The sequence below is a fragment of the Vulpes lagopus genome, chromosome X, assembly GCF_018345385.1.
Source record: "Vulpes lagopus strain Blue_001 chromosome X, ASM1834538v1, whole genome shotgun sequence".
NCBI lineage: Eukaryota > Metazoa > Chordata > Mammalia > Carnivora > Canidae > Vulpes > Vulpes lagopus.
The window spans coordinates 19778463-19799087 of NC_054848.1; the positions used below are offsets into that span (position 1 = coordinate 19778463).

The 20625-nt window shown below is 37.8% G+C and overlaps 1 protein-coding gene across 11 annotated transcripts in view; it reads left to right on the forward strand.

Moving 5' to 3' along the window:
* ZFX (zinc finger protein X-linked) overlaps positions 1 to 20625 on the forward strand; it is a 56842-nt gene that overhangs the window by 26646 nt on the left and 9571 nt on the right. For all 11 annotated transcript variants that reach the window (XM_041740764.1, XM_041740767.1, XM_041740761.1 and 8 more), the window contains one exon: positions 408 to 977. In XM_041740764.1, coding sequence (XP_041596698.1) covers positions 408 to 977 — 570 coding nt within the window. The remainder of the gene's footprint in view (positions 1 to 407; positions 978 to 20625) is intronic.

The following is a 20625-nucleotide window of genomic DNA, read 5'->3' on the forward strand; positions in this document are numbered from 1 at the left end:
CTTGAGTTACTTATTTTTTTGATCATCCCTATGCATACAGGTTTAACTTTAGTGAGCCTGAAATTTTACTTTCATGATTGTGTGTGTGTGTGTGTGTGTGTGTGTGTGTGTGTGAGAGAGAGAGAGAGAGAGAGAGAGAGAGAGAGAGACTGGCTCAGTTGCTTTGTTTTTCTGTATTTCCATACCTATCACTTGATTTGGAATGACAATAAAAGTTCTTGTAGTAAAAATTTTTGTTTCTGATATGATTCAAAAATAGATTCCCTCTTCTTTAATCTGTCTTAATGTTTAAGAAAACTGAGGAGCTAGTCTGTTTTACTGGTAGGAATTAAATAACATTTATATTATTCGAGGTAGTCATGCACATCTAACCGAAATTTGTGATTTTAATTTTTTTTTCTTTTAAGGAGCTGATGCTACACACATGGATGGTGATCAAATTGTTGTGGAAGTTCAAGAAACTGTTTTTGTTTCAGATGTTGTGGATTCAGATATAACTGTACATAACTTTGTTCCTGATGACCCAGACTCAGTTGTAATCCAAGATGTTATTGAGGATGTTGTTATTGAGGATGTTCACTGCTCAGATATCTTAGAAGAAGCAGATGTTTCTGAAAATGTCATCATTCCCGAGCAAGTGCTTGGCTCAGATGTAACCGAAGAAGTTTCTTTAGCACACTGCACAGTCCCAGATGATGTTTTAGCTTCTGACATTACTTCAGCCTCAATGTGTACGCCAGAACATGTATTAACAAGTGATTCTATACATGTATCTGATGTTGGACATGTTGAACATGTGGTTCATGATAGTGTAGTAGCAGCAGAAATTATTACTGATCCTCTGACAACAGACGTCATTTCAGAAGAAGTATTGGTAGCAGACTGTGCCTCTGAAGCAGTCATAGATGCCAGTGGGATCCCTGTGGAGCAGCAAGATGATGACAAAAACAACTGTGAGGACTACCTTATGATTTCATGTAAGTCTTGGGGTACAGTGATTGTCAAAGGTATTTTTGAAGGCTGTATTTCCTAACTTACATCAGGGGTGAAATTTTCTTGACTTCTATAAAATTAAACTAAATTTCATATACCTACCTGCATTGTTGTTTCAGTTTGGAGCCTGTAAGATTACTCAAAATTAAGAGAAGTGAAATGGTGCAGAGTAAAGAGTCGTTTCTCTATAAGGACACAATAGAAAGATGAGATTTCTTCAGTCTAGAAAGACAAAGATGTAAAAGAGTAGAACTGAACTTTCTGAAATCATAAAGGATGTGATTAGGCTGTTACGAGCCTCTATTAGAATTAGGAATCCTCTTAAAAAGGAGTTCAACCTAGAAAAAAATGTATAACCAAACTACTTATGTTCTCGTAAATGGATGTACAGTGCTAACTTATTTACTACCTGTGTACTCTACTTACATGTAAAATGCCATTTATATATCAGATAGCATGGAAAAGAGCTCTGGCATAGTGTTGAAACATTGAATGATTGATTCCAAAACATGATTTCAAGTATGATGGACTCATAGTAGGGTATGGAAGAAAAGTAAGATGTTTTGGAACACACTTGTACATTTTTAACTTAACGTCTGGAAGGATAGCTGTGTCTTCTTACAACATATTTCTTGATGCCACTTTCAGAGATAAAATCCTCAATTGGATAGACCACAGTGCTGACCCAGTATGGGGATTCTTGTGCCTTTAAGAACTAAACTTCAAACAAAGACTCAGACTATTTGCTTACCTAAAACCACAAGACTATTTGGTTTGCTTGAATATCTATTATAAAACAGGAATTTCACATAGCATATATTGGAGTCCACCAGCATTTTAGGAAATACCTTTTAAAAGTTCCAGATTTTGGAAATCCAAGAATTCTTTATGTGAAGAGGAAGAAAACGCCTTCATTCAACGCATGTGTTTGGGCTCCCTACTCTTTGTTAGACATTGTTCTAAGTAGTGCAGATATGGATAAGTGATAAAAAGATACAGAATACAGAAAACCCATTGTCTGTAGAGAGCTTACAGTTCACTGCAGGAGATAAAGATAGGTTGCACTGAAATACCGAGGTGTGATCAAGTTGCTGTGGAGACAAGATGGAGTTGCTGACCTTTGTACTGAAGAATGAGTACTAGTTTTACCAGGTGAAGAGGGGCATGAGTTGGGAGGGAGCATTCCAGGCAAATTGTATTAGTATGTTAAAAAAAAGTCCTGGCCTTTGCTGGGAATGATGGGAACTTTAGGATGTACTTCTATATCTTTGTGTACTTTCTGGTTAATTGATTAGAACAAATTTCTTGAAATAGAATTGCTGGATCAAAGGGTATACACATTTATAACTCCGGTGATATTGCCTCAATATTTTGCCTAATGATAACTCCCCCACCAAGTTTATGAGAAGATCCATTTCCGTCCACAACTGACCAACACAGGGTTGTTTTTTTTTTTTTTTTTAAGATTTTATTTATTTATTCATAAGAGACTTAGAGAGGCAGAGACACAGGCAGAGGGAGAAGCAGTCTTCATGCAGGGAGCCCGATGCAGGACTCGATCTCTAAACCCCGGGATCAATCCCTGAGCCAAGACGCTCAACCGCTGTGCCACCCAGGAGTCCCCCAACACAGGATATTAACTTTCCTTTTTGGTTTTTGCCAATCTGACAGGGAAAAATAGGGTAGCCATTTGAAGTTTGAATTTATTTTAGCAAGGTAATTTCGGTAGTAATACAGAATAAGAAGAGATGGAGAGACTAGTAGTAGAGAGTAGTTGAAATGGTTCATTTATGAGATAAAGAAGATCCTACTTTCATGGGAATGGGGACAGAAACGGGGAACTAGATTCAAGAGAGTTTTTAGGAAGTAAAATGGATGAGATTTCATAACAGAATAGGAGTGGGGATCTGAGGGAGAAAGAATTCATGGAGGACCAACCCTAATCTTTCTACCTGGAGGATTGGGTGCCTGGTCATGCTATTACCTAAGAAGTGGAGGAGATTTGGTGGAAAGAATATGATTTAGAACCTGTTAGAAGTTTGAGTTGCTTGCTGGGGACAGTTGATGGATATTTTTTCTCGGCAGTTGATAATACAAATTCAGTGCTTTTGAAAGAGTTGTGGCTCGAGGAAGAAATTTGGGACAACAGAATATAGATAGTATCCTATGTGGAAGTGGGTGGTGGTTCCTCAGAGAGTGCTTGTAGAATAAGAGTGTCAAGTATGCATCCTTTGGGTATTTAATAAGTATATGGAGTAGAAGAGCCCATGAAAATCAGGGGGTTTGAGGAAGAGAAGGAGGAGAAAGATCTTTATTTTTTAAAAGATTTTATTTATTCATGAGAGACACAGAGAGGCAGAGACATAGGCAGAGGGAAAAGCAAGCTCCCTGCAGGGAGCCAGATGCAGGACTCCATCCCAGGACCCCGGGATCGTGCCCTGAGCCAAAGGCAAATGCTCAACCACTGAGCCACCCAGGCGCCCCTGAGAAAGATCTTTAAAGAAGTGTTTTTAACACTGCTAAAGATGAAAAGAATTCCTGGAAGTGTCATCACTGAGTAGAGAGAGTGGAACTGTTTAATTGAGCAATTAGGAGATCATTGGTATCTTAATTAAAATAGTTTGAATAAAGCATGGGCCAAAAAAAAAAAAAGAAAGAAAAAAAAAAAAAGCATGGGCCAATGGAGAAGAAATAGAAGAGATGAACCATAATGGATTGAGAAGTTTCGTGCAAGTGAAGTAGGTGAAGCAGTTTTTATAAGTGGCCATTTTGGTCAGTGAAGGGATAAAAGAGGCAAGAGTACAGCTTTTGATGTTTGGTTGGATAGTGAAAGTGTGTTGAGCATATTTATAGTCTTATTGGTGCAGGCACAAACCGTTGGATGGAGACTAAAGACAAGGGAAAGGTTACCAGATGGAGCAGTTCCAGAGAAGGGGGCAGAGAATGAGGTCCAGGGCAGCAGAGGGGGACTGTCCAATGAGGCCTAGAGAGGAAGAGTGAGTACCCTGTCCAAGACAGGCAGTAAAAGGAGCTTTAGAATGATGGGAGCAGGGTGCCTGGTGTGTAGTCAGTTGATAGAACATGCGACTCTTGATCGTGGGGTTGTGAATTCGAGCCCCACATTGGGTATAGAGATTACTTAAAAATAAAATCTTAAATTTTTTTTAAATGTTGAGAGTGATTTTCTTTGTGCAGCAAATTCACCTGCCAATATAGAAGGAACTGCAGAGGTTGGGTGGAAAGCTGAAGAATACAGGTGAAAAGGTGAAAAGCCTTATTCTTAAAGGGAGGAACCAGGGCAGGAAGCTTAAGAACTTACAGGATAGATTATTTAGCTGCATTGAGGGGCTGGTTGAGATTCGGAGTCTGAAGTTTATATGTAAGATGCACCATTCAGTATGAAAATACCATTTTAAAATAAGACTGCCAGATTTTCTCTTGCAAAACCAGGCAACCTAGAGGCAAGGCTGGAGAAAGCAAGAAGTTGTGTTCATCATGCTTTATGAGAACAAGAGGATCTGGAGAAATATTTAGGAGAAAGCACTGTTGGTTCTCCTTGACTTCTCTTTTCACTTAAACTTGTTTGCTGAGGAGTAAAATGCATACATAGCTTTGGTTTGACCTTTAGCTGCATACTGTCTCTTGCCTTTATTACTCTCTTAGGAAGTCTAGCCCTCCAAGAATGTCATTAAAAAAACACTATAAGTTGATTTAGTAACGGTTGACATAATATACTAGATTTTTTTTTAAATTAAGATTTTATTATTTGAGAGAGAGAGAACACAAGAACAGGGGTAGGGGTCGAGGGAGAAGCAGACTCCCTGCTGAGCAGGAAGCTGGCCTCAGGGCCCAGGACCCTGGGATCAGGACCCGAGCCAAAGGCAGATGCTTAAGCTGACTGAGCCACCCAGGTGCATCATTCCTTTCCTTTTAAAATAGAATGTCACATCCAAGCTCAAAGAATACAAAGAACACGGACGTGTTACCTAATCTCCCTATTTTACTATGATGAAATGGTTTGATTGCTTTTTTAAAAAAAAATTTTAAAGCTTTATTTATTTTTGAGAGAGAGAGCATAATGGGAGGGCCAGAGGGAGAGGAAGAGAGAATCCCAAAGCCAACTTCATGGCAAGCACAGAGCACAACACGGGGCTCAATCTCACGATCTTGAGATCAAGACCTGAGCCGAAACCAAGAGTAGAATGTTTAACCGACTGTGTACCTAGGTGCCCCTGATTGCTTTTAAATTGGGTTTAGGGATGGTGAGTTTTGGTAGTATCTTTTGTCCTTTTGCAGGTACTGCTTCATTCATTTTCCTACCTTCCACACCATCATCCCTTTTCCCTTCAAAGTATGGTCATGTTAAAAAATTTAATTTACTTCTGGTTTGGAATCACACCAGTTGAATACTTTAGAATTAATTACCATTTCTCTTGTTTCTGCCTCCCAGTGCTACATTTCAACTTAAAACCTGAATTGATTTCAGAAGTTTAGAATTGACAAAGACTTTGTGATAAGTGTATAGAGGAACTATGGCCTGATTTTCTCCATGATTGAGAATGCAAAGATGCCATTATTAGCACTTAACTTTAACATAGCATAATGAGAGATGGTAGTAGTATCTCTGAATTCCTGTGATATTTATTCATCACCTCATCAAAGAACGTGAACACACATCGAAATACTTGTCAAAAATTTCAGTAAGTCATTGGAACTAAGAGCCTAATAAACAGCTTTTATAAAGTCTTAGTGTCTTGGCAGATTTCTTCCCTCTGAAGGTTTTGTTTAAAATGATGATGGAAAAATAAAATAAAATAAAATAAAATAAAATAAAATGATGAAGTAGCAATCTTCATTCTTTATAGTGTCCTGATAATGTATATAGACACAAATGTTCTTTGTCACAGTAGAGCTGCCTTTGAGGCCAGGATGACCTCTTTATCTCATCTTTGCAGTCTAGATGTTAAGATTGCTTCTAAATTTGATGGTTGGTTTCTTGAGAATAGGAACTATCCACTACATCTTAGCCATTGATGTATCTTCTCCATCAAACCCTATGCCTATTAAGTGTGAAGTAAATATTTGTTGGATATATGAAGGCTATAGCTACAAGTCTTTGATGTTGTGCCACATCGAATGTATTAATAATACATTTATTCCCTACCGAAACCTATTGGTTCTCACTTGGTTCTGATTAGGCTAGATATGGTGGTACTGCTTTATGGCACTTGAGTTTTCTAAGTCTCTGAGAAGCGGAATGTTTGAGTCATCCATTTGTTAACTAAGTTGTTTTTTAGTTCTCCTTTAATCCAAGACAGCTGCCAGACATCCCTAATTTCTTTGCAGTGGTCTTCAGCCTCCTGGAGTTTCACTTTGCAGCTGTAGAGTCAAGATGCTGTTTTGTCAAACATCAGTTTGTACAATAGGGAAAGTTGGAGAAGCTCTGATGATGATGAGTCAGGCACTGTCTTACAACAGCTGCAGGAAGCAAAATACTCTCCGGGTGCCTCTGATATTAACATGGTCAACAAGAAGTTACTCTTTAGATCTTATTGACATCTCCATGTCTTTTAATTAGAACAGTTAGAAGATGAGCAGGAGCTAGGTATTCCTCTCTAATCCTAGATTCAATTTAAGTGTTAGTCTTTTTGGTAACAGCTTTAACATAACATAACAGCATGTGACATTTGTCATACCGTTTGTTCATTTAAAGTGTGCAGTCCAGAGGTTTTTAGTGTATTGACTAACTTGTGCAACCATCAAGTTTTAGAAAATTTTAGTTACCTCAAGGAGAAACTTCATACCCTTTAGCTATCACCCCCATCAACCATCCCTGTCCCTTGCAGATCTAAGCAACCCCTAATCTACTTTCTGCCTAGATAGCTTTGCCTATTAGGGATATTTCCTATCAGTGGAATCCTATAATACATAATCTTTTTGACTGGCTTTTTTCACTTAGAGAATGTTTTCAACATGTTTCATTGCTTCATTCCTTTTTATTCCTGAAGAATATTCCATTTTCTGGGTGTTCAGGGCATATATTTTAGTCCATTTGTAAGTTGTTTCTACTTTTTAGCTATTATATATCTATGATATTAATGGCTGTGTTCAAGTTTTTGTGGACATATGTTTTATATGTGGCATTGCTGGGTCATATGGTAACTCCTATGTTTAATGTTTTAAGGAATGCCAGACTGTTTTCCAGAGGGCCTGCACCATTTTACATTGCCACCAACAGTGTATGAGAGTTCCAGTGTCTCCATACCCTTTGTAGTACTTGTTAATACTGTCTTTTTTTTTTTTTTTTTTTTTCTTAATCATAGCTATCCTAGTGGATGTGAAGCAATATCCTGTTGTGGTTTTGATTTACATTTCCCTGATGGTTAATGATGTGAAGTGGTTTTTCGTGTGCTTACTGACCATTTGTACATGATCTTTGGAGAAATGTTTCTTCGGATGCCTTGCCCATTTTTAAATTGAGTTACTTAGCTTTTTATTATTGAGTTGAAAGAATTCTTTATATATTCTTGATATAAATCCCTTAGCAGATACATGATTTACAGATATTTTCTCCCATTCTGTCAGTTAGTCTCCACTTCTCTGAGTGTCCTTTGATGCTCAAAAGTTTTAAATCTTGGAGTCCAGTTTATATATTTTGTTGTTGCTGTGGCTTTGGTGTCCTATTGAAGAAACTGTTGCTTCATGCAAGGTTACAAAGATTTACACCTGTGTTTCCTTTTAAAGTTTTATATAAAGCTTTGGTTCTTATATTTAGGCCTTTGATCCATTTTGAGTTTATTTTTATATAGGGTGTGAGGTAGATAAGGAGCGAACTTCATTCTTTGGCATGTGGATATTCAGTTGTCCCAGCACCATTTGTTGAAAAAAAACTATACCCATTGGATGTTCTTGGCACTCTTGTTGAAAATAATTGACTATAAATGTGAGAAGTTTATTTTTTTTGGACTCTTAACTCCGTTTCATTGATTATCCTTACACTAGTTCTGTGCTATCAGAGTACTTAGTGAATTTGCAAAATTTACAACCCTAAATATTAAAGTCTAAATTTTTAAGCCTAGGCGAAAATGCATAATTCAGTTTTAAAAGGTATAACACAATAAGTGATGGCAACATAAAATGTTCTTATGGAAAAAAGGATACTTGGGTATGTTTGTCTATCTTTTATAGTAACATCAAAGGAAACAACTAATATGCCTCTGGAACATGGGATCCTTTCTGTCAAAAACTGAACACTTAGCCATAGAGTCTCTTTTCTAATGTAAACCTATATGATGCTTCATTTCTAATATACATTTGAATAAAATGTGTGCTGTCAGTTATGTTAAGCAGTTTTAAAATACATGAATTAAGAAAAATTATAGCAAAGAATTTAAACTTAGAACTCTTTAAACTAGTTTGGTTAAATAAAAGTATGACAGATTTTAACACATTGATTATAAAATTGGAAATTTAAAAATAAATAAATAAATAAAATTGGAAATTTTACTTTGTGCGAACCATAACTTTAATAAAAGTATTTTATGACAGTGAGTGTGGAGTAATAATATAGCTATGTTCTATCCATTTAGTTGTTTTTATATTCTAAGGCTAAGGATATTTTCACTAAGATAAAGTTGATTTCAAAATACTATTTTCTATAATATGCAACTGCTTGTATAAAAGCTAAATGTTAATAAATCATTAGATTGGTTCTTAGCTAAGATTATTTAAGCTCTTTTGGTCGGGTGGCATTTAGAGAATTTAAGTCCATTTGAATTAGTATTTCAAGGAAGAGCTCAGGTGCTAATGCATGCAAAATGCTTTCACACTCATCAGACCTATTTTCTAATGAGTCAGTTTGCATTTCCATCAGAAGATGGAATTAAGTTTGGTGAACTTTGTTGTTAGTAAAGCTTATTTTTCAGGGGGAAAATGTTTATGACTACATTTGTAGTTTGATTGTTAAATCAATATGGACAACGTCAAAAAACTTTTTTTTTTTAACTTTGTTATCCCAGGAAAGATTATTTTATTGGAGATTTGTTTTTTTTTTTTCTTTTTTTTTTTAACTATTTTCTTTTATTTATTTATTTATTTATTTATTTATTTATTTATTTATTTATTTATTTATTATAGTCAGAGAGAGAGAGAGAGAGAGAGGCAGAGACACAGGCAGAGGGAGAAGCAGGCTCCATGCACCGGGATCCTGACATGGGATTCGATCCCGGGTCTCCAGGATCGCGCCCTGGGCCAAAGGCAGGCGCCAAACCGCTGCGCCACCCAGGGATCCCCTTATTGGAGATTTGTAGCAAGTTGGTAACAATAAAAATAGGTAATAGTAAACCTTCAATAAATAGTATCTGTGGGCCAGAACTTTGTATATATTATTTTCTTTATGCAACCTTATAATGTTGGTGTTATCACTGTTCTTTACATACTAGGTAACACGACCAGTTTAAGTAATAACATGACCAAAGTTACACATCCAGCTAGCATTAGGTTGAGGATATGAAATCAAGTGTGTTTTATTCCAAAGTGTTTATCTTCCTCTCTCATATTGTCTTTCTTCGTGTGTGTGTGTGTGTGTGTGTGTGTGTGTATTTATATACGTAGGTGTATAAAACTCATACTACAAAGTAGTAGAGTTTGGCTTAAATAGTGCTTAGTGGTGAATGAAGAAAGCAAATAGAATTCAGTGATTATTAAAATTTACAATAATATTTTAAACTTTAAAAAACATTTACAATGTTACTGAATACCCAATTTCAGCAGTATTAGGAAATAATTTAAGGGCTTAAACATTTTCATAGTTAATTCATAGCAGAAGCCACCCAGACAGCTTCCAAACCCTATTCCATTGTTTTGCTACCTAAGGAATAGGTTTTTTTCCCCAAATTTATGGTTAAATGAGAAGAAGAAATCACACATAAACTATTATTTTTACTTTTGCCTGTATTTACTTTCCTTGTGTCTTCATTCATTCAAAAACATTTATTGGCCACCACGATAAGTTAGGAACCTTGGTAGCTGTTAAAGGTAAACAGTGAAAGTCTCTGGCTTTTTAGAGTCCACAGTCCTGGAGGGAAGACAAGCAGATCATTATAGTTGATTATGAAAAGATAGATAACTGGAAATACAAAGTATTTTGGAAGCAAAAGATAGATAACTGGAAATACAAAGTATTTTGGAAGCACTAAGGGAGGAAATGGTGGGGGAATTTTTGGTATACTTGAGTAAGCTACATGCCGTGAAAGCATTACAAACCAGAGTTCAATGGAAACTGAATATTTCATCTCTACTCCTATATTTCATTTCTATATTTCATCTCTATATTTTATCTCTGCTCCATTTCCTTCCCTCTCATATTGTTTTGAAGCAAATTCCACACATACTTCATATATAGGTATTTCAGTATATATATCTCTGAAAGACCAGGATTTTTTAAAAAGTGAAACAATCTCATGGTCACATCTTTAAAAAAAACAATTTGAGGTGAACTCAGTTTGAAGGATGAGTGGACAGCTAAGGCAGGAGGAATGGCAGAGAGGAGGGAAAAGGGCCTGTTTAAAGGCAAGGAGATGTGAAAGATCTTGGAGTGTTCAGATTGCAAATAACATCTTTGGTGAAGAAAATGGAGGAAATGGTGAGAAATAGGACAAAATAGGCAGGGCCCAAATCTTAAAGGCCCTTGAATGCACTAAGAAGCCTATTTTACCTTGTAAAGTAGGGGAGCTGTTAAAGGGTTGTAAGCCGATTAATAATAACACAGTTAGGGACGCCTGGGTGGCTTAGCGGTTGAGCGTCTGCCTTTGGCTCGGGGTATGATCCTGGGGTCCCGGGATCAAGTCCCACATCGGGCTCCCTGCGTGGAGCCTGCTTCTCCCTCTGCCTGTGTTGTGTCTCTGCCTCTTTCTCTGTGTTTCTTATGAATAAATAAATAAAATCTTAAAAAAAAAATAACACAGATTGGTAGTTTGGAAAGATCATCCTCATGGCAATGTTGAGAGCAGACAAGGTAAGAGTAAAATCAAACAAAAAGTACACTATGAGAGATTTAGTAGTTCAGGTAAGAAACAGATGATGACAGTTTGAAAAAAGGTTTATCAGTAGAGTTTGGCAGAAACGGCTTCATGACATATTTAGGAAGTAGGATTTGGATTAAATTTAGACCTGAGGAAGAAGGAGAGTTCAAAGCTCTCTTCCTGATTTATGGCTTGTGGAGCTGGGCAGATGACAAAACCATTACCAGATGAGGAGCACGTTTGGACATGCTGAAGATCTGTCCACAGGGTTGCTGCCTACCGCTGTCCACATGATGCCCCTGGCCTCCTAGGTGAGATATCCTGACCAGTTGGTCTGATGTTAGTTCCTAGTTTAGCACAATGTTTGGTCATAGTAGACATCTAATAAAAAATGGTTTGGTGTAAGGGGGTGTGGGGCGGAGAAGGGTGGGCCTGGGTGGCTCAGTCAGTTAAGCATCCTACTAGATTTCTGCTCAGGTTATGATCTCAGGGTTGTGAGATCAAGCATCATGTCAGGGCTTAAGAGTCTCTCCCTCTGCCCTCTGCTTCCCACTCAAAAGTGGTTCCGGGAATGAATGAATAAATAAATCCAAACTTCTATGTTTAATGCATAAACTCTGAGGGTTAATACAATCTAATGGTTTATTGATTCTCAGGGCTATTAGCACAGGAGACATGGTAAAATATTTGTTTATTTTGTTCTGTGGGTAGATTGTTGAAGGTTTATGCATCTTACCATTATTTTTATACATGTACTCTATCAGTTTTGTTTCTTAACCATTTGGTAAACCACAGAATAAAATTATAGAATTTTAAAAATATATATCCTCATGGGAATGTTACTGAAATGTGAGAAAAGTCTTAGAGAAGACATTGAAGAAGCTTTGAGCTTGTTTTGATAAAATTCAAAAAGTTTCCTGTTAATCCATCTGAAGTTATTGTCTTTACTGTGGGCATTCCAAAACTTATTTAGAAATCAACTCTAAAATTGGGGCGCCTGAGCGGTTCTGTCGGTTAAGCTTCTGCCTTCATCAGCTCAGGTCATGATCCCAGGTTCATGTTGGGCTTCCTGCTCAGCAGGGAGCCTGCTTCTCCCTCTCCCTCTGCTCTTCCCCACTGTGTTCTCTCTCTTTCAAATAAGTAAATAAAATCTTTAAAAAAAAAAAAAAACACTAAAATCAGTGAATTAAGAGTTTTCGGTTTAATGTTTAGCCTGTATGTCGATTTGTAGCAAGAATAAAGCACTCAAGGCACATTTATTGTTGTCTTCCCCTCTCCCCACCAAAAATAAGATTGGATAAAAAGTCTGTATCTCAAAAGCCTTAGAAGCAGTTGGAGCTTCAGATTAGCCTTGTGACTCATATTTGCTGTTTATCTGCTTGTGACCTAGACAAAATTGTCCAACAGCTTGGCCTTTGAACAGATCCATGATTACTTTGTGGGATAATGGGAGTTGGGCAGGGAAAATTGAGAGGAGGAGAGATGGGGAGAGAGAAAACACGTCTCCTTTCAGGATCTTTGAGAAGCTGTTTGGTGTATGGAAACAGTGCCTGCGATTTAGTCAGCCAGCGTTCCATTTGGATGCCAGCCCAGCTGCCTACTAGCTGTATGATTTTGAGCAAATTATTGACTTCTTTTTGGCTTTCGTTTTTTTATTTGTAAGATGGCAGGCCTACTACCTGTCTTGTGAGCTGGTTTGGGATAATTAGAGATCACATGCAGCAGGCGCCCAGCTCAGAGCCTGCCTGTCAGTAACAGCTAGCTAGTCGTCCACTAGAGTTTCTCTGGTGGCATCATCTGGACCAGTAGGACTAACTCTGGACTGGCTTCACTTAAGACCTTGCTGTTGTCTGGAGAATTTTTGGGTAAAGGCAGGCACAAGTTGGGATTGTAATAGTCACTCCTTTCTTTTCCTCTTGAATTTATAGTATTAAGAAATCCTTTGTTGGTTAACTAGGTTTAGTTATGTTTTAGACCAATTCAGTGCAATTTGGCAAATATTTTTTGTATATTCTCTCTCTCAACATTATGCTGGATATCACTGTAACTTAGGCACTTGAATGACCCTTTGTACAAAATAAGGCTATTTTCATTAAATCTTTGAAGCTCTCCAGGAAAGTTCCAAGAAGTAAAGGAGATCAGAGTATAACTAATTCTCTGAGATTTTTTTATAGGCTATATAATAAAAATAAGATGGAATTTTAACTACAGAAAGGGGATTCCTAAGGAGGAAGCTAAGAAAGGGAGGTCCAGAAGTGAACTACAAAATGTATTTATCTACTGGAACATCTGCTTACTCAGCAGAATGCTTCTTGTAAGTTACTTAGTTTTTTAGGTGCTCCGGTTTCACATCTGTAAAGTGGAGATAAAACACCTAGGTCATGGAGCTGTTGTCATTGATTTCATGATAAAATAGAGACGGACACCACTTACCACAATGTCTAGGACATAACAATTGTTCATAAGCTCAGGTATCCTTTTAAGGGGAACTGCCCATCTATGGTATATTTTACTATTAAGTAGCCACCTGCCCACACAGGAAATCTTAAGACATTGAATAATACCAAGTTTTTACTCTGTAGTTTTTCTTTTGATTGGATTTTGTGTTTAGAAGTTTAAAAAATGTGAAGTGAGTAAGTAGTAAGACTATTGGACTTGTCAGAGTAAGTTAGAACAGGCTCTTGGTTCAGGGAACCAAATTCTTTCTTGAATGCTATACTGACTGTATGGTCTTCTGGAAAGGCCTGATTTCCCTCCTTGTGTCAGTCCTAACATTCAAACCTGGGGCTCTTGTTAAACTTTAGAAAAGATTTGTGTATTTAGACTGTCCTTGAAATAAATTATTTAGGATGTAAAATCATCTTTATTTTTCTTTCAAAATTAGCCTGTTTTTTAAGATCTTTCAGATAACTAGCTTCTGATTCTGGAAGGCTGGAATTTAGTGACTGAATCTATGTCCTCCTTGTGAGTACTGGTCATAGTTTATAGACTTCAAGCTTAATTAAACTTTGTCTTTGAGACTGATTCCATCCTCATAGCATGGATTTTCCTTCTTAAGTGTCTGTGCTTTCTGAGAAATCTGTCCTTAAGTTTGACTGACTTCTCCGTCCACTTAGGTTTTTCTTTGAATCCTCCTTTTCCCAGTGACTCCCCTCTTGAAGCTTTTTATGTTTCTGCTCCATTCTGAAGTAGTTGCTTTCTAGGCTTAATGTCATACAGACCTTTTTCTGAAATTTTCCTTTTCTCATTTCCTGAGATTTATCTACTGTTTTTTGGATTCCCATGCCACCTTCTTTCTTGATTTACTCTTATTGTACTGGACCACATAATTATTATTAATTGCAAGAAGAATCTCTGAAAGAAACAGAGTAAGTGTATCCCAACAATTGTCTGAGCCTGTGTATTCCAATATGGTAGTTATTAGCTACATGTGGCTAATTAAATTTAGTTAAATGAAAATTAAATAAAATTAAATCTATAGTTTCTGAATTGCACCAACCATATTTCAAGTGCTCAATAACCACATATGTCTAGTGCAGATATAGAACATTTCCAACATCTTTTTTATTTTTATTATTTTTAACGATTTTATTTACTCATGAGAGAAACAGAGAGAGAGAGGCAGAGACACAGGCAGAGAGACAAGCAGACTCCACGCAGGAAGCCCGACATGGGACTTGATCCCGGGTCTCCAGGATCATGCCCTGGGCCAAAGGTGGCGCTAAATCGCTGAGCCACCTGGGCTGCTCATGCTCTCTTTTTTAAAAGTCAAAAAGGAGATGCAGAAGTTCAAAGAATATAAGACAATAGAAGCAGATAGAAACAGAATTCAGAAAGAAATTGAAGAGAAAAATAAAACTATCAAGATAAAAGCCAGCCTAGAAGCAACGGTAAGAATAAATATGCCTCAGTAAATAAGCACAGGCAGAGGATCCAGCTTTAGGAAATCACAAAAATGAAATGATTAAGGAAAAAAGTACAAAAATAATTATGGAGGAGATGGCTAGATACAGGAGACAGATAAAGGAGACAAACACATAAGGGGAATTCTAAAAGAAGGGAACAATGAACGAACTACAAAAATATTTATAATGGAAGAACCTGTCCTAAGATAAAAATTGGAATCTTTCAGGGAATTTTCCTGAAATATAAAATCTTTCTTGTTTCAAGAAATTGACAGGATGATAAAAACAGCAAGTCATAATCCTAGTGATGTTTAGTGAAATTTAATTTAATGATCTTAGTAAAGAGTTATAAGGACATCAACACAGAGATACTCAGTGTTTGAAGATAGTGGAACAACTCTTCAAAGTTCTGAGAAAATGTAACTTAAAAATTTTATTCCCAGCCAAATTGTTTTGGAAATGAAGGCCACAGACTGACATTTTCAAATATTCAAGAACTCAGGAACTGTAACATCCATTTGACCTCTTGACAGCCCTATTTGGTAAGGAATCTAGCAAACCAAAGGATCAGTCAATATAGAGAGGTATAGACTGGAGAAACCATGGTAAAAGGGTTGGTAGTGAGCATTGGCATTCATTTAATATCAAAGTAACTATAAAATATTTGGGACAGGGAGGGGCACCTGGGTTGTCAGTGGGTTGAGGGCCCTACTGTTGATTTTGGCTCAGGTCATGGTCTCAGGGTCTTGAGATTGAACCCATCATTGGGCTCTGGGCTAATCGTGAAGCCTATTTAAGATTCTCCCTCTCCCTCTGCTGACCCCCATTCCCCATGTGTGTGCACTCTCAAAAAAAAAAAAATGAAAGGTGGAAGGGAAGGTATGTTGATGTGTTCATTTCCGTATCTTTCATAGTAGGATGACAGTAGATACAGACTTTTTTTTTTTAAGATTTTATTTATTCATGAGAGATACAGATTGAGAGGCAGAGACATAGGCAGAGGGAGAAGCAGACTCCTCATGGGAAGCCTGATCCCAGGACCCAAGCCGAAGGCAGACGCTCAACCACTGAGCCACCCAGGTGCCCCAGATATTGGGTTTAAAATTGATTCATGGGGCACCTGGGTGGCTCAGTCGGTTAAGTGTCCGATTCTTGGATTTGGCTCAGGTCATGATCTCAGGGTCATGAGACTGAGCCCTGCATCAGGCTTTGCACCTGGGCATGGAGCCTGGTCAAGATTCTTTGTGTCCCTCTCTTGCACAGATGTTCTCTTTAAAAAAAAAGATTAATTCATGTGTTATGAGCAAACTATGACTAAATGTTTTTGTAATATATTTACTTTAGAGGGTTAAGAACTAATAAGATAATGACTAGACATTTACTTGAAGATCAGCATTTAAGAAATGAATGTTGTATCTTTATGTCAGTGTATTGTAGACATTTGGGATACATCAGTGAACAATGATACATACAATGGAACATACATGCCAGTGCTTTTCCCTCCCTTATGTTATGTTCTAAAGAGTTACACAGACAAATAAGTGATGTAGTATGAGTGATACCTTCTTGGGTAGAAGACAAGAGTATAAGGAGAATTTTGGGTTACAGATGTGGTCAGGGTTTGCTGAGATGACATTTGAGCACAGATTTAATTTTGAGATACCTGATGGACATCAAAGACATGTACAAATCTGAGTTGGGGAAATAGGACTAGAACGGAGATGCAAAATTGGGAGTTGTTGGCATACAGATAAAATTTAAGCTATAAAACAGAATGACATTGTCAAAGGAGTGATTGTAAATAAACCAAGACCAAAGACTAAGCCCTGAGGTTTGCAACATTAAGAGGCTAAGTAAGAGGCAGCTCCTGCAAAGGACTGAGGAGGCATGGCCAGTGAGAGAGGAGGAAAGCAAGAACTTGCATCCTGGAAGCCAAGTGAGGAAAGTGAATTAGAGTCAAGTGATGAGCAGTTTTGGTGAGGTCATGGGCCCGATTGAAGTGAGTTTAGAGGATATGGAATGACAAGAATTGGAGAAATGAGGTCAAGAGTTTTTGTTTTAAAGGGGGAAAGAGAATTGTTTGTTTATATACTGATAAAAGCAATCCAGTAGCGGGGAGAGAATGTTGGAGCAATAAAGAGGGGGCAGGCTTTAGCTAGGAATGCAGGTGATTTGTCTTTGGTAACAGGCTGGGTTTGGTTGCTGGTAGGTGTGTAGATCTGGCTGTCAGTGAATCTTCCAATCATTTCACTTGTTCTCTGTGAAATAAGATCATCAACTGAGAATGAGGATGGGGAGGTGAAATTAGAGATTTGAGGAGAGAGGATACTAGTAAATAAGAGAGAGGGAAAGTAGCAGAAAAGCTTTGCTTCAGGTTCAGGGTCATGAATTTAAAGTGAAGCCATCAGTGTGCATGTGTGTTTCCTATCAGATTAGTGACATAGATGCTGGTGCAGAGGCAGAGAGGAAAGTTGAAATTAGGCAAGTTTATGGTTCTACCAAGCCAGTATGATGGAATGAGAGGAGGCGGGGGAGGGCAGGGGATTGGAGAGCAAGGGAATGAGATTGACTGTGGAATTAAAGTTGAGTTCAAGTAAATTATAATGTAATAATTTTTGTTTAAAAATGACATATTACAGTCTCTAGTTTTCATTAAAATATCTGTTCACTCTTTAATTTATAAATATGCATAGGCAAATGTCTGAATAATCTGTAAATTGGTAGTTCTGGGTAGTAGGATTTTGATCACATTTTAATTTACTTTTATACTTTAAAAATACTTTTTTTCAAACAGTAAGATGTACAATTCCTACAGTGAATTATATACAAGTTCAATAAGCATAAAGGCATGGAAATAAAAATGTATTGTTTAAGCTCACGGCACATGGGGTTGTCTAGGGCCTGATGGGGGAGGCAAGGCCGAAGGCACAAGGCGCCTTGGTCAGAGGTTGGATGCTAGACTATGCAGTTTGTATTTTATTTGGTAGGAAATAGGGTACCATTCTGGGCCAGAGAGTAATGCAACTGGGTCTTTGTTTTAGGAAAGCTGACTGAGGGCTGTGTCTAGGAGTATTTGGTAGGAGACCTAGGAAGAAAGAGATCAAATGGTAAAGATCTCTTCTTTCTTTTTATGATGTTAATTTGTTCACAATACAATTCCACTGCAATCCAATATGTATTTTTCTATCTTGGTAAAAGTTGCAAGAAATTTGTCTAGAAATTTAAGTGAGATTAAGTGAGAATAACAAAACAGTATTACCTATTCTTTTTTTTTTTTTAAGCCTTCTGGGTTTGTGGCTCAGCGGTTTAGCACCGCCTTCGGCCCAGGGCCTGATCCTGGGGACCCGGGATCAAGTCCCACGTCAGGCTCCCTGCATGGAGCCTGCTTCTCCCTCTGCCTGTGTCTCTGCCTCTCTCTCTCTCTCTCTCTTATGAATAAATAAAATAAAATAAAATAAGCATAAAATGTATTATTGGTTTCAGAGGTAGAGGTCAGTGATTCACCAGTCTTATATAACACCCAATGCTCGGGATCCCTAGGTGGCGCAGCGGTTTGGCGCCTGCCTTTGGCCCAGGGTGCGATCCTGGAGACCCGGGATCGAATCCCACGTTGGGCTCCTGGTGCATGGAGTCTGCTTCTCCCTCTGCCTGTGTCTCTGCCTCTCTCTCTCTCTCTGTGTGACTATCATAAAAAACAAAACAAAACAAAACAAAACACCCAATGCTCATTCCATCATGTGCCCTCAGTACTGTTCATCACCCAGTTACCCCATTCCCCTACCCACACCCCCGCTTCAGCAACCTTCAGTTTACTTCCTATGATTAAGAGTCTCTTATAGCTTGTCAATCTCTCTGATTTCATCTTTTTTTTTCTTTCCTCTCTTCCCCTTGATCCTGTTTTGCTTCTTAAATTCCACATGAGTGAGATTATATTATCTTTCTCTGATTGACTTATTTTGCTTAGCATAATATTCTTTAGTTCCATCCATGTCATTACAAGTGGCAAGATTTAATTTTTTTTCACGGCTGAGTAATAGTCCATTGTATAGATATCCATTCATCTGTCAGGGGACATCTGGGTTCTTTCCATAGTTTGGCTATTGTGGACATTGCTGCTGTGAACATGGAGGTGCAGGTGCCCCTTTGGGTGACTACATTTGTACCTTGGGGGTAAGTACCCAGTAGTGTATTACCTATTTCATAAGGTTTTTATGAGGAGTAAATGGTTACATTTTAAGGGCTTATCATCATGCTTGGTGCAAGGTATGTGGTCAGTAAATGTTACATTATCCATCATGACCACCATCCTTCCTTGTTACATAGATTCTCCATCAGCTTAGTTTTACTGATCTTCTAATTAGATCAGCATTTAACAGTTTACTTGAGGGGCACCTGGGGGCGCTCAGTTGGTTAATCATTCAACTCTAGATTTCAGCTCAGGTCTTGATGTCAGGGTCATGATTCAAGCCTGGCATGTGGAGACTTCATAAAGAAGAAGAAAAAAAAAAACCAAAACGAGCGCTGTGTGGCTCAGACAGTTAAGTGACTGACTTGTGTTTTGGGTTCAGGTCCTGCTCTCAGGATCATGAGATTGAGCCTTGTGTTGGGCTCTGCGCTGGACCTGGAACCTGCTTAAGATTTATATTCTCTCTCTCTCCCTCTTTCCCTCCCCCCTCCTTCTGCCCCTCCCCCCCATAAGTGCTCTTTTTCTCTCTAACCCCAAAACCAAAAAGAAAAACAATTTACTTGAAGTGGTTTATTTCCTACCTCCACTCCAGTAATTTTTCTTTTCCAGAAACTACTGGATTTTTTGAGATCTTAATGAGCTATGTTTTTTAGGCACAGTGGTATCTATTACCATTGCAAATAAGTATCCCTCAATTTTTGGTCTTTAGGAGAGTTTACTGAAGCTTCCTTCAAGCAGTATAAAGTATTGCCTATATTTTGCTATAGTTTTGCTCTTACTAATGAGATCATTGATAAGTCCAGTGTTTCTCAGTTTTGAAGTTTAAAATGCTGGCTGAGTTGTAAAGGTTATTATATAAGGCTTGAGGACACTGATGCCGATTTAACAAAAATAGAAAAACTGGGAAGAAAATTTACTAACATGATGGAGTCTCTGGTTGGTGGGACTATTGGTGTTTTTTTAAATAATAAGTCTTATACAGTAAATTAAAAAATCAGAAGATGAAAATAAAGATCTTGGTTCTATTTTTTTAAGTTTTTTTTTTTTTTTTTAAGATTTTATTTATTCATGAGAGACCCAGAGAGAGAGGCAGAGACATAGGCAGAGGGAGAAGCAGGCTCCCTGTGGGGAGCCTGATGTGGGACTCGATCCCAGGATACTGGGATTATGACCTGAGCCAAAGGCAGATGCTCAACCACTGAGCCACCCAGGTGCCCTAAGATCTGGGTTCTAAAGACAGGCACCTCTTTTCTCTCCCATCTCTTATTTATTAGTTCATTGACTTTGGGCAAATCACATACCATCTCAGAGCCTTTGTTTCTTTATCTGGAAAAGGTAAGGATCAAATAAAAGCACATAGAAATGATAAGGAAATAGCAAAATGCCATGCAAATGGTAGTTATTATTAGAAGTAGTCTTAATTTACAGAAATTATGCTCTTCTATTTTGGAGAGGCCTTGTTCCAGACCTCTAGTTCTTCATCACTACATTAGAAGAAGGCACTTAGATGGAAATCATA